General features: G+C 38.1%; 1 protein-coding gene across 4 annotated transcripts in view; it reads right to left on the bottom strand.

The window, feature by feature from the left end:
• The window catches only part of mtmr11 (myotubularin related protein 11), a 101,336-nt gene extending 99,884 nt beyond the window's left edge, over nucleotides 1-1,452 (bottom strand). For 2 of the 4 annotated variants that reach the window (XM_061882327.1, XM_061882329.1), the window contains exon 1: nucleotides 1,005-1,451. In XM_061882327.1, coding sequence (XP_061738311.1) covers nucleotides 1,005-1,061 — 57 coding nt within the window. In that variant the 5' untranslated portion in view covers nucleotides 1,062-1,451. Of the gene's footprint in view, nucleotides 1-1,004 lie in introns of all 4 variants that reach the window. The other 2 variants (XM_061882328.1, XM_061882330.1) reach the window with 2 other exon arrangements.
• Between the last annotated feature and the right edge of the window lie 12,846 nt (nucleotides 1,453-14,298).

Raw genomic sequence — 14,298 nt, 5'->3', positions numbered from 1 at the left:
CAAATTTGGTAAATAATTAACCAAAACATTTATATTTAGTGCCCTGCGATGAGGTGGCGACTTGTCCAGGGTGTACCCTGCCTTCCGCCCGATTGTAGCTGAGATAGGCGCCAGCGCCCCCCGCGACCCCGAAAGGGAATAAGCGGTAGAAAATGGATGGATGGATGGATTTATATTTAGTTGTTTTCTTACTGTACCGAAAATGAACCGAACAGTGACCTCTAAACTGAGGTACGTACCGAACCGACATTTTTGTGTACCATTACACCCCTACGATATATATTTGGGGGAGAATTTTTTATTTTTTTTTTTAAATGAAAAAAATTGTTGGGCTTTACGGTGGTACAGGGGTTAGTGCGTCTGCCTCACAATACGAAGGTCCTGAGTAGTCCTGGGTTCAATCCCGGGCTCGGGATCTTTCTGTGTGGAGTTTGCATGTTCTACCCGTGACCGCGTGGGTTCTCTCCGGGTACTCCGGCTTCGTCCCACCTCCAAAAACATGCACCTGGGGATAGGTTGATTGGCAACACTAAATTGGCCCCAGTGTGTGAATGCGAGTGTGAATGTTGTCTGTCCATCTGTGTTGGCCCTGCGATGAGGTGGCGACTTGTCCAGTGTGTACTCCGCCTTCCGCTCGATTGAAGCTGAGATGGGCACTAGCGCCCCCCGCCACCCCAAAGGGAATACGCGGTAGAAAATGGATGGGGAAAAAATGGTCAAGACCCCCCCTGCAGTACCTCTACAGACCCCTAGTTGGTGTTGCAGGCGGACTTACGTGCAGATGTACCTAATGTAGTGACCATTGAGGGTTGTTTTCAATTAAATGATTACTAATTAACAACATTGGATAGGATTCTAAAATATCCAAACATCAAATGGGGGCGTTTGTACGCAACAACAACAAAAAAGGTTAACGGAATCTGTTGTGAGGAAGCTTTTTCTAACCTTTGATACATTTTGCAGGCGAATTCTCTTCATTTAGGGAGCTAGCGTGATTAGCTTACCTTGATGTCTGGCAGCATTTGTCTCACTTTGAACGTGCTTTTAGATCCAGTCAACATTGTGGGGCGACGTCAAAAAAATCCCCTATCCCCAAAAGAACAACAACAAGCTAAATAAAGCTCGTAGTGTTAAAAAAAAAAAAAAAAAAAAAAAACGTCAATTGAGGGTAAAGTGCTGCCTGGTAATGTTGTCCTCTCACCTTCTAACGTGGAAAATATATGTCGAATCTGCTGCAGCGGTTCTCACTCCGTCGCCAGCGTGTCTTTTCATCAAAACTCTTTAATGGCAGAATGTTGGCGAATGTCTGCCGTCAGGAGGAGTGGAGAGAATTATTTAGGAGGGGAGAGAATTACTCTCGCTGCTAGATGATGGATCATTCGCACGGAATGTTTACGCCTTCGACATAGTGGAACACCTCAAAGAGGAATACAGCTTCTTAAAGGGGCCGCACACCCGGAAGCAGCGACCATAAAGTGTACTCCAGTGTTTTTCAACCTTTTTTAAACCAAGGCGCATTTTTGGCTTTGAAAAAATGCGCAGGCACACCACCAACAGCAATCCTTAAAAAACTAAATTCAGGTGACAGTAAAAAGTCGTTGTGGCAATTGTTGGATATGACTTTAAAGCAGGGGTCACCAACGCACCAGGTAGCCGGAAGGATCGAATGAGTCGCCCGCTGGCCTGTTCTAAAAATAGCTCAAATAGCAGCACTTACCAGTGAGCTGCCTCTATTTTTTATATTTTATTCATTTACTAGCAAGCTGGTCTCGCTTTGCTCGACATTTTTAATTCTAAGAGAGACAAAACTCAAATAGAATTTGAAAATGCAAGAAAATATTTTAAAGACTTGGTCTTCACTTGTTTGAATAAATTCATACATTTTTTTACTTTGCTTCTTATAACTTTCAGAAAGACAATTTTAGAGAAAAAATACAACCTTAAAAGGGATTTTAGGATTTTTAAACACATATACCCTTTTTTACTTTTAAATTCATCCCTCTTCTTTCCTGACAACTTAAATCAATGTTTAATTAAATGTATGTGTTTTATTGTAAAGAAAAATAAATACATTTTAATTTAATTCTTCATTTTAGCTTCTGTTTTTTCGACAAAGAATATTTGTGAAATATTTCTTCAAACTTATGATTAAATTTCCCCAAAATTATTTTGGCAAATCTAGAAAATCTTTAGAATAACATGTATATCTTATTTCAAAGTCTTTTGAAATTTATTTTAACATTTTTGTTCTGGAAAATCTAGAAGAAATAATGGTTTGTCTTTGTTAGAAATATAGCTTGGTCCAATTTGTTATACATTTTAACAAAATGCAGATTGGATTTTAACCTATTTAAAACATGTCATAAAAATTGTAAAATTAATATTAATCAGGAAAAATTACTAATGATGTTCCATAAATATATTTTTTTTATTTTTTCAAAAAGATTCGAAGTAGCTCGTTTTTTTCTTCTTTTTTTCAGTTGAATTTTGAATTATAAAGAGTCGAAATTGAAAAACTTTGTTTCAAAATTTTATTTTCATTTTTTTCCTTGTATTCTCCTCTTTTAAACCGTTCAATTAAGTGTTTTTTTCATCAATTATTCTCTAACAAAAAACCTTACAATATTATGTTGGCATATCAGTATAAGGTTGTTGACATAATAAATTGTCTTGGCTACAATACTATGACAATAGTCTGTTGTTGGCATAATATTACAATATTATGTTGACATATGTTTGTGATGCAATACTATTACAATACTATGTTGTTGACATATTACAACATTGTTGTTGACATAATGGTTGTCAACATAAAATACGTGATTTACATAACATTACAATATTATGTTGGTGACACAATAATATTATAATATTATGTTGTTGACATAGTAATAGTATAAAGTTGTCAACATACTATTTAATGTTGCCATATTACAATATTATGTTGGAACAATAATATTACAATATTATGCTGTTGACACAATAGTATCACAATATTATGGTGACACAATAATATTACAATAGTATGTTGTTTACCTATTATTATATGGTTGTCGACATATTTAATGTTGACATATGTTTTTGACACAATAATTACAATATTATGTTGGCATATCAGTATAAGGTTGTTGACATAATAAATTGTCTTGGCTACAATACTATGACAACAGTGTGTTGTTGACATAATATTACAATATTATGTTGACATATTTAATGCTGACATATATTTGTGATGCAATACTGTTACAATACTATGTTGTTGACATATTACAACATTGTTGTTGACATAATGGTTGTCAACATAAAATATGTGATTCACATAACATTACAAAATTATGTTGTTGACAAAATAATATTAAAATATTATGTTGTTGACATAGTAATAGTATAAAGTTGTCAACATACTATTTAATGTTGCCATATTACAATATTATGTTGGCACAATAATATTACAATATTATGCTGTTGACACAATAATATCACAATATTATGGTGACACAACATTACAATATTATGTTGTTGACATATTATTATATGGTTGTCGACATATTTAATGTTGACATATGTTTTTGATGCAATAATATTAAAATATTATTTTGACCTACTAATATAAGGTTGTCAACAAATTATGTTGACAATATTATGTAGTTGACATAACATGTTTTTGAAAAATTACAATATTATGTTGTTAACACAATATTACAATAAGTTATTGACAGAATAATATTGCAATATTTAATGTTGACATATTACAATATTATTTTTTTGACACAATAACATATTTAATGTTGTTTACATAATAATATTACAATATTATGTTTTGACACAATAATATTTCAATATTTAATGTTGTATGTTGACACAATATAATACCAGCCATGTGTTTGCAGTTTCTGAAGTACCTTTGTTGTGAGCCTCTTCGTCTCTCATCCGAGCTCCTGAAAACAAGCCAGTAAAAGTTTCTTGTTGGACTAAAAAAAAAAAAAAAAAATCACGTCAAAAAAAACTAATTTGCTTCATTTAGAGACAGGAAAGGAAAAGTGGCAGCAATCCCAGGTGTGGTCTGGTGGTCCATAACGGGGACGAGAGCGACGTCTGGATTTTACAGCACAGGTAAAACTCTTGAATATTTCACGAGTCTCCAATTTCTCCAATAAACAAAAACGGCAGGCGACACAAAACCTTCTCGCATCATCCGAGCTGCGCTCATTCAAGCCGTGCACAAAGCCGCTTGGCACAAAGGCACATCAGCAGTAAAAGTCTCTGGACTTCTTTACGTCGCTCAAGATTCTAATAATCGTGCAAATATTCATGTCGAATTGCAAAATACCAAATCAATCACAGACTTTTTCAATACAATGTGGTCTGATCAATAGAGTTGAAGAAAACAGACCATCTGTGAATCTCAGTAAAATTACAATTATATAGACGAAGAAAAGAAAACACATTTTTTGGGTGTAATAATAGATAAAGCATACTTGCCAACCTTGAGACCTCCGATTTCGGGAGGTGGGGGGTCGGGGGGTGTGGTTAAGAGGGGCGTATAATTCACCAACTTGAGTATTTCATATATATAAATATATATATATATATATATATATATATATGTATGAAATACTTGACTTTAAGTGAATTCTAGCTATACATATTTATTTTATTATATAAATAAAAAAAAGAAATAGTTGAATTTCAGACGGCACCTATCAAATACACAGTAATAAAAACACAGTTCTACTAACTGTACTGTGCTTGCTGGTTACTAAAAAACAACAACAACACTTACCTTTCACTATTTGAGTAACCTTTGTTCTGCCATTTGCGTATTGGCAAGCAATCTCCAAATCAGACGGCACCTATCAAATACACAGTAATAAAAACACGGTTGTTCTCCTAACTGTACTGTGCTTGCTAGTTACTAAAAAACAACAACAACACTTACCTTTCACTATTTGAGTAACCTTTGTTTTCCCATTTGCGTATTGGCGAGCAATCTCAGAATCCGGGAACATATATCACGGATTTGTTGTAGACATCCGCAAATGAGAACGGGATGTTGCTTCCAGCTATCAGCATAGCCATCTTTGTCTCAGCATAAGATACACCATCGGGTCTCCATTTTGCAAGGTGGGCCATAATACTGGGTTGTGAACGATGCTGCGCTGTGGACGCTTTGTGCTTTGCTGACTGACCGTTCATGGCTGAATATATCCGTTTACCGTGTTCAATGGAGAAGTCTGTTCTAAAAAATGTACAGGCAACATACCCTTTCCCCTTCAAACTCTCCTGGATAAACTGAAATTCTTGTTTCCAATCGTTCTGGAACTTGCAAGCGTATTTCTTCATTTTGCTCGTCGACGGTGTAATATATTGGGTTGAAGTCAATAACCAGGCGACGTGATGAAGTTACGTCCCTTTATTGTGGGCTTCAGAACAGACTCCCTAATGCATGTTCCTTGACTGCACTTAAATGTAGAATATATTTACATTCTATTCTATGTACAGTAGATGGCAGTATTGTCCTGTTCAAAAGGGTCACAACATTGAGTCAGGTGGGCTTCACGGTGGCAGAGGGGTTAGTGCGTCTGCCTCACAATACGAAGCTCCTGCAGTCCTGGGTTCAAATCCAGGCTCGGGATCTTTCTGTGTGGAGTTTGCATGTTCTCCCCGTGAATGCGTGGGTTCCCTCCGGGTACTCCGGCTTCCTCCCACTTCCAAAGACATGCACCTGGGGATAGGTTGATTGGCAAGACTAAAAATTGGCCCTAGTGTGTGAATGTTGTCTGTCTATCTGTGTTAGCCCTGCGATGAGGTGGCGACTTGTCCAGGGTGTACCCCGCCTTCCGCCCGATGGTAGCTGAGATAGGCGCCAGCGCCCCCCACGACCCCGAAAGGGAATAAGCGGTAGAAAATGGATGGATGGACATTGAGTCAGGTTCTCATGGAGCTGGAGTGGGCGTGGCCTCCAGCTCTGTCTGAATTTCAGGAGATTCTCGGGAGAAAATTTGTCCCGAGGGGTTTTCGGAAGTGGCGCTGAATTTCGGGAGTCTCCCGGAAAATCCGGGAGGGTTGGCAAGTATGGATAAAGTAACAAGAAACACATCAATAATGAATACAACTAAATATGTTGTGGACCAAAACTCACTACCATATCTGAGTTATTGTGCAGAAATATGGGAAATAACTACAAAGGTACACTTCATTCCTTAAATGTGTTCCAAAAAAATTCTGTTATAAAAATACATAATGTTGGATATAGAGAACCTTTATTTATTGCATAAAAAATGGTAACTGCATGCATGTTGGAAATAAAGCAGCAAGTTTACTGGCTAAAGAGCCGATCGTAAACAAGAGGGCTGACTTCCACGCCAACATTTTGAAAGGCCTACTGACACTCACTACTACCGACCACGCAGTCTGATAGTTTATATATCAATGATGAAATATTAACATTGCAACACATGCCAATACGGTCTTTTTAGTTTACTAAATTACAATTTTGAATTACCGGCAGAGTTTCTTGCTGAAAACGTATAGTGGAATGATGACGCGTGCGCATGACATCTTGGGGTGTGGCGGACATGTTAGCCCAGCACCACTCACGGCTAAAAGTCGTCTCTTTTTATCGCATAATTACACAGTATTTTGTACTTCTGTGTTGCTGAATCTTTTGCAATTTGTTCATTTAATAATGGAGACTATAAAGAACAATGGTGTTGGTGGAAAGCGGTGGATTGCAGCTGCCTTTAGCACAGAGACACAGCCGCTGTTTCTTTGTTGTGAAGCTTTAACACAGAGCGGGCAAGCGAACATGTTTCTCTACGTCAACTAGCAAGTTTTTGGATGGGAAAATTGTGATATTAAGTCAACTCTTACCAGAGACTTCAGTGGATTACGGGACCTCCTCCTGTAGCTGTCAAAAAGGCATCTGTGATCTTGGCTCCTCCATTGGCTTCTCTGTAAGACGCTGGCGTTCACCGCAGCCACCCGACTTTCAGGTATGACTTGAAATCTCACTAAAACACTATTAAAACAATAAGCAGATAAGGGATTTTCCAGAATTACCCTACTGAATGTGTCTAATTACATCTGAAACACTACCACTGCCACCGCCCGGAGCAGTCGCTTTTTTTTTTTTTTTGTGCCTCACTCTAACTTTCCTCATCCACAAATATTTCATCCTCGCTCAAATTAATAGGGAAATTGTCGCTTTCTCGGTCCAAATAGCTCTTGCTGCTGGAGGCTATGATTATAAACAATGTGAGGACGTGAGGAGCCCTACAACCCGTGACATCACGCGCACATCGTCTGCTACTTCCTTACCGGAAGGCTTTTTTATTAGCGACCAAAAGTTGCGAACTTTATCGTCAATGTTCTCTACTAAATCCTTTCAGCAAAAATATGCCAATATTGCGAAATGATCAAGTATGACACATAGAATGGATCTGCTATCCCCGTTTAAATAAGAAAATCTCATTTCAGTAGGCCTTTAAAGCACATGCAGAGCTCTTAGAGTTCAACACTACAACTCCCAAGGTTTTCGTACCCCCCCTGCAATTCCCAGAAGGCCGCCAAAAGGCTGTTAGTTTAGAATTTATCCCTCAACGACCGACAATTAGCCACCTTTCTGTTGTAAATGCAGCCAACTGTTTTTCAACAATATTACTTTTATCTTAAGAAAAATACTTTTCCATAATATATTTTACCTTAAACTTGTACAGTAAATCCTCAGAAAATTTGTAAAAATTATTCTATGAAAAACTTTTCTCACAGTATTGCAACTTTAATTTTTTTTTCCAAAAACAAAATAATTTTTTTCTCATTATATTTGACTTTAATCACGTAAAATTGCATACATTTTTCTTAAAAAAAAAAAAAAAAAGTTTCCCACCCAAAATATTTGTCTCTTATATTTCTGCGCAGTTTTGAATATCATATGCAAAACAAAAACAAAACATTTTAATCCTAAAATTGTTTACTTTTTCCTCAAAATATTGCGATACAATTCTGGCACAATGACAACAATTCTGGTACAATGACAACCTCAATATTTTTTCAAAAAATAAATAAATAAAATAAAAAATTCCCCCCGCATAATATTTGACTTAAATCTTGTCCAATTACATAATTTTGTCTTGTAAAATAAAATCTACATTCTCAGAAAATTCATAAAAAAATATTGTATGCAACACATTTTTTAACTTTGATTATATAAAATGGCATACGTTGTTCTTTAAAAAATGAAAACTTTTTTTCCTAAATACTTTTTAAAGCGCATGCCGAGCTCTATGAGAGTTCAACACCGAAACTCCCAGATGGTTGTTAGTTTAGAATTTACCACTCAACACAATTAGCCACCTTTCTGTTGTAAATGCGGCCATTTATTATTTTTAAAAAGAAAAACTTTTTTTTCCCATAAAATATTTGACTTCGATCTTGTCAAATGACAATTTTGTCTTGTGAAATAAAAACTCTCAGAATGAACCTAAACATTTTTGTGTGATAACCTTTCCTGATAAAAACATGTCCCGATAGAGACAGCCGAGCAAAAAAGTATGCTTAGGTGACAAACAAAAATGCATAGTTGAAGTTAGGTGAATACAAATGTTAACAGGCTGGCTGCTAATTAAAGAGCTTCAAAATAAAGGTCTGCGCTGCATTCTTCCAACACAATGAAGATTTATTCAAACGGTGCACAAAAAGAGGAGGAGGAGGACAAAAAGAACCTGGAAAGATGAGAAGAGATCCTTTTGCCGTCAGATTTCTCCGTCACACGCACAACAACAAAAGGAGTGAAAGAATGCACACTTTAGGTGTTCATGCAGAGGATTCCTACAAAAATAAACGTTGCAAGAAATGTTTTGCCGTGGAGAAAAGAAGAAGGTGAAAGAAGAAAAGCAGAAGGAAGTTTTGAAGAGAACTTGCTAGAAATAAAAATAGATATTCATATTTTCATCTTTTGCTCCACACAACATCTTCCCCTTTTTTTTTTTACAAACTTTGGGCGTACAAAAATAACATTTCTTATTTTACAACCTTTTCTTCTGCTTAAATACAAAATGTCGTTTCGTTCTTCCTTTGGAGTGTTTTGAGTCAAATACACAAAAACAACAACTGCTTTCCTCAAAACACAAAAACACAACAAATGAATGACTTTTTGCACAATCTGATATTGCAACGTCGAAAAGCAGCAGGGTTGCGTGGTTTGCGTTTTTGTGCTGACAGTAGACTTCCAAAGGGAAAAGTCAAAAGGCTGTCGAGAGCGCCCCCCACTGGCCGTGGCAGTGAACTGCAACTCGCTTGTGCTTTACACCTCCTGTCGTCAAACGTCACCAAATTTGTTACTTGTTACACGGACGCTGTTAAAGAGCAAGTCGCCGACACAAGACGTTTACATCCATGACGTCGACTCCAAGGGAGGCTTGGAGGCGGCAGTCGTCATAGAAACGGCAAGCCAAATGATGTTCGGGACGAGCTGTGACCAAGGCAACAATGAAAACGGATGACAACGAAAAAACTTTTATCATGATGGACACGAGAACATTTTTTACTGTTGCGACGTTCGCAAGAAAAACTTTTCCGTTACGATGTACGCAAAAAAACTTTCTGTTACGACAAACGCGAGAAAAATCTTTTTGTCAGATTACGCAAGAAAAATATTTTCTGTTACGACGGATGTGAGAAAAAAAAAATCTGTTATGACTTACGCAAGAAAAATATTTTTGGTACGAGATACGCAATAAAAACTTTTGTTACGACAAACGCGAGAAAAATGTTTACGATTGCGACGTGCGCGAGAAATTTTTTTCTGTTAAAAGACGCACAAAAAAATTTTCTGTTACAACGTATGCGAGAAAAATCTTTTCTGCTACGACGGACGCAAGAAATATTTTCTGTTGCGACATATGCGAGAAAAATTTTCAGTTACAACGTATGCGAGAAAAGTTTCAGTTACTACGTATGCGAGAAAAATGTCTTGGTTACGACGTATGCCAGAAAAAACCTCTGTTACAACATACGCGAGAAAAAAGTTTCAGTTACAACGTATGCGAGAAAAACATTTCTGTTACGACGTTCAGAAGAAAAACTTTTCTGTTAGAAGACGCAGGAAAAAAATTTTCAATTACGACGTACGCGGGAAAAAACCTTTGTCACAACCGACACGAGGAAAACTTTTCTGTTACAACCGACGCAAGAAGAAACTTTTCTGTTACGATTGACGCGAGAAGAAACTTTTCTTTTACAACGTACGCGAGAAAAATATTTACGATTACGACGTGCGCAAGAAAAACTTTTCTGTTAAAAGATGCAAAAAAATTTTTTTCTGTTACAACGTATGCGAGAAATATCTTTTCGGCTACGACGGACGCAAAAAATATTTTCTGTTATGACGGACGCGAGAAATTTTGTTTGTACGATGTACGCAATGAAAATATTTTCTGTTACGACGTATGCGAGAAAAAATGTTCTGCTACTACATACGCGAGAAAAAGTTTCAGTTACGATGTATGCGAAAAAACATTTGTTACGATGTTCGCAAGAAAAATGTGTCTGTTAGAAGACGCGGGAAAAAACTTTTTAATTACGACGTACGCGGAAAAAAACCTTTGTCACAACCGACGCGAGAAAAACTTTTCTGTTACAACCGACGCAAGAAGAAACTTTTCTTTTACGATCGACGCGAGAAGAAATTTTTCTGTTACGACGTACGGGAGAAAAACCTTTGTTACAACGTACATGAGATGAAACTTTTCGGTTACGACGGACAGGAGAATACCTTTTCTGTTACGACATATGCGAGAAAAACGTTTCTTGTTACGACGTATGAGAGAAAAACGTTTCTGTTGCGATGCACACAACAAAAACTTTTCTGTTGCGATGACGTACACAAGAAAAACCTTTCTGTTACAACAACGTACGCAAGAAAACTTTTCTGACATATGCAAGGAAAGTGCTTTGATTTGTGCAGAAGCTTGTAGTGAACTTTTAAAAATAAACTGTCATCTTTAGTCAAAGTCGCCCTTCAAAAAAAAAAAAAACAATCTTTGCAAGTTCAAACTGATTTCATCACCTCTTCCATCGAACTCCAAATTGAACTTTTGTTGTGCAGTGCACTTACGAAATGTTCAGAAACTTCTTGTATGAACAAACACTTTGTCGTCTTGCCTGGCCGCCAACTAGACCGCTTTGGTAGAAAGCAGGTTTTAGTAAAAGTCCTGTAACCTCCTTTATTGATACATTGATTGTATTGATCCTTAGAATGTATCGGTCCTTAACAGTAGAGTTGAATGAGTTAGTTGGGGAATGAAGACAGGCGGACATGTTAATGTAGTGTGTGTATGCACGCTACAACAGCTTCTTCTTCCTGGCTGGATGTGAATAATAATCTGTCGGTGAAACTTGATTTACTGTTGTAGACACCCTGATCTCATTTGTCACGCTGAGAATTGGATGAATTGATGACTGAATGATATTAGTGTTGCACTTTTTCCACAATTGCTTCAAAGCACTTAGCGTTTGGAAAGCCATACATTGAAGCTTGCCGGTGGTAAGCCGGTTTGTACCAGTAGTGTCTTGCCCAAGGACACAACGGCAGCCACTAGAATGACAGAAGCTGGAATTGAACTGCCATCTGAGCCACTGCATTTGGTCCCGTTTGTTTAGATGTTTGATGGTTAATACAGAGTGGCACGTTTCCTGTGTCTCAATTGCTGCTATATTGACGTATTGAGCTGCTGCATCGCCTCTGAGTTGGTGAAAGTTAATTCTAGATGATAAATCATGCCTGTCACCTGGATAGTAGAAGGTTGTGGACATAAACCCACAAGTCCAACTTGGAAAGCATAAAAAAGAAGAACATATTTGATCTCGTCGGTTACAAAAGTGTTGAAGTGGATGGAAGGTTAGACTTTAATTTAAAGGCGCACTTAAATGCTGCACAGGCAGAATCCTTTGTCCACTTCCACACACAGGTGGTGACTTTAGTGACTTGTGGAGTTCTGCATGGCGCCCTCTAGTGTCCACTAAGGGGTTTATAGTGTCTGACAACAGCAACAAATAACGAAAGAAATAACCTTTGAGACGTAAGTTTAAATTGGAGGACAGGAAAAGTTTGTTTACGTTTGCATCACTGTGTCTGTGGTTACATTTACTGTATGTATGTATGTATGTAGTGTATGTATGTATGCATGTATGTAAGAGCATGCATATGCATATGTATGTACGTATGTAGGTATTTACTGAAAATATGTATGTGTACATGTATGTATGTATTGTATTTACTAAACATATGTATGTATGTATTTACTCACTTCTGGAATGGCAGACCTGGGTGGTGGTTCCTCTATTTAAGAATCACACTCAGCCTTCCCTCTAAGGTCTATTCAGGTGTACTGGAGTAGAGGCTACACCAGTTGAACCTTGGGTTCAGGAGGAGCAGTGCGGTTTTTGTCCTGGTCGTGGAACTGTGGACCAGCTCTTTACTCTTGGCAGGGTCCATCATGGTGCATGGGAGTTTGCCCAACCAGTCTACATGTGCTTTGTGAACTTGGAGAAGGCATTCGACCGTGTCCCTCGGGAAGTCCTGTGGAGAGTGCTAAGAGAGTATGGGGTATGTATGATCGGTATCAGAGTAAGTCGGACACGTTTCCGGTGAGGGTTGGACTCGGTCAGGGCTGCCCTTTGTCACCGATTCTATTCATTACTTTCATGGACAGAATTTCTACGCACAGTCAAGGCGTTGAGGGGTTCCGGTTTGGTGGCTGCAGGATTAGGTCTCTGCTTTTTGCGGATGATGTTGTCCTGATGGCTTCATCTGGCCAGGATCTTCAGCTCTCACTGGATCGGTTCGCTGCCGAGTTTGAAGAGACTGGGATGAGAATCAGCACCTCCAAGTCCGAGTCCATGGTTCTCACCCCTAGAAGGATGGAGTGCCATCTCCAGGCTGGGGAAAATATCTTGCCACAAGTGGAGGAGATCAAGTATCTCGCAGTATTGTTCACGAATGAGGGAAGAGTGGATCGTGAGATCGACGAGCGGATCGGTGCGGCGTCTTCAGTAATGAGGACCCTGTATCGATCCGTTGAGGTAAAGAAGGAGCTGAGCCGGAAGGCAAAGCTCTCAATTCACCGGTCAATCTACGTCCCTATCATCACCTATGGTCATGAGCTTTGGGTTATGACCACGGGTACAAGCGGCCAAAATGAGTTTCCTATTCGGGTGGTGGGGCTCTCCCTTAAAGACAGGGAATGACAGATAGAAGCTCTGTCATTCGGGAGGAGCTCAAAGTAAAGCCGCTGCTCCTCCACATCGAGAGGAGCCAGATGTGTTGGTTCGGGCATCTGGTCAGGACGCCACCCGGACACCTCCCCTTACTTACTGTATGTATGTATATATGTATTATGAATGTGTGTATCTATGTACTGTATACATTATATATGTATGTAGGGTATATATGAATGTATGCATTTACTGTATATTTGTATTATGTATGTATGTACTTACTGTATGTATGTATGTACTTTATATGCATTATGTATGAATGTATTCACTGTATCATCTATGTATGTATGAGTTATGTATCATTTGTGTATTTACTGCAAATATATGTATGTATATATTGTGTATGCATGTATTTTTTACTGCATATGTGTTATTCATGTATATGTTATGTATGTATGAATGTATGTATGTACAGTGGGGCAAAAAAGTATTTAGTTAGCCACCGATTGTGCAAGTTCTCCCACTTAAATTGATAACAGAGGTCTGTAATTTTCATCATAGGTACACCGCAACGGTGAGAGACAGAATGTGAAAAAAAAAAAATCCAGGAATTCATATTGTAGGAATTTTAAAGAATTTATTTGTAAGTTATGGTGGAAAATAAGTATTTGGTCAACCATTCAAAGCTCTCACTGATGGAAGGAGGTTTTGGCTCAAAATCTCACGATACATGGCCCCATTCATTCTTTCCTTAACACGGATCAATCGTCCTGTCCCCTTAGCAGAAAAACAGCCCCAAAGCATGATGTTTCCACCCCCATGCTTCACAGTATGTGTGGTGTTCTTGGGATGCAACTCAGTATTCTTCTTCCTCCAAACACGACGAGTTGAGCTTATACCAAAAAGTTCTATTTTGGTTTCACCTGACCACATGACATCGTCCCAATCCTCTGCTGTATCATCCATGTATCCATTTTGGTATAAACTCAACTCTTCGTGTTTGTAGGAAGAAGAATACTGAGTTTCATCCCAAGAACACCATACCTACTGTGAAGCATGGGGGTGGATACATCATGCTTT

Source organism: Nerophis ophidion, linkage group LG21 (genome assembly GCF_033978795.1).
Source record: "Nerophis ophidion isolate RoL-2023_Sa linkage group LG21, RoL_Noph_v1.0, whole genome shotgun sequence".
In the NCBI taxonomy this organism is placed as follows: Eukaryota; Metazoa; Chordata; class Actinopteri; order Syngnathiformes; family Syngnathidae; genus Nerophis; species Nerophis ophidion.
This window is presented reverse-complemented; position numbering and strand designations above follow the sequence as displayed.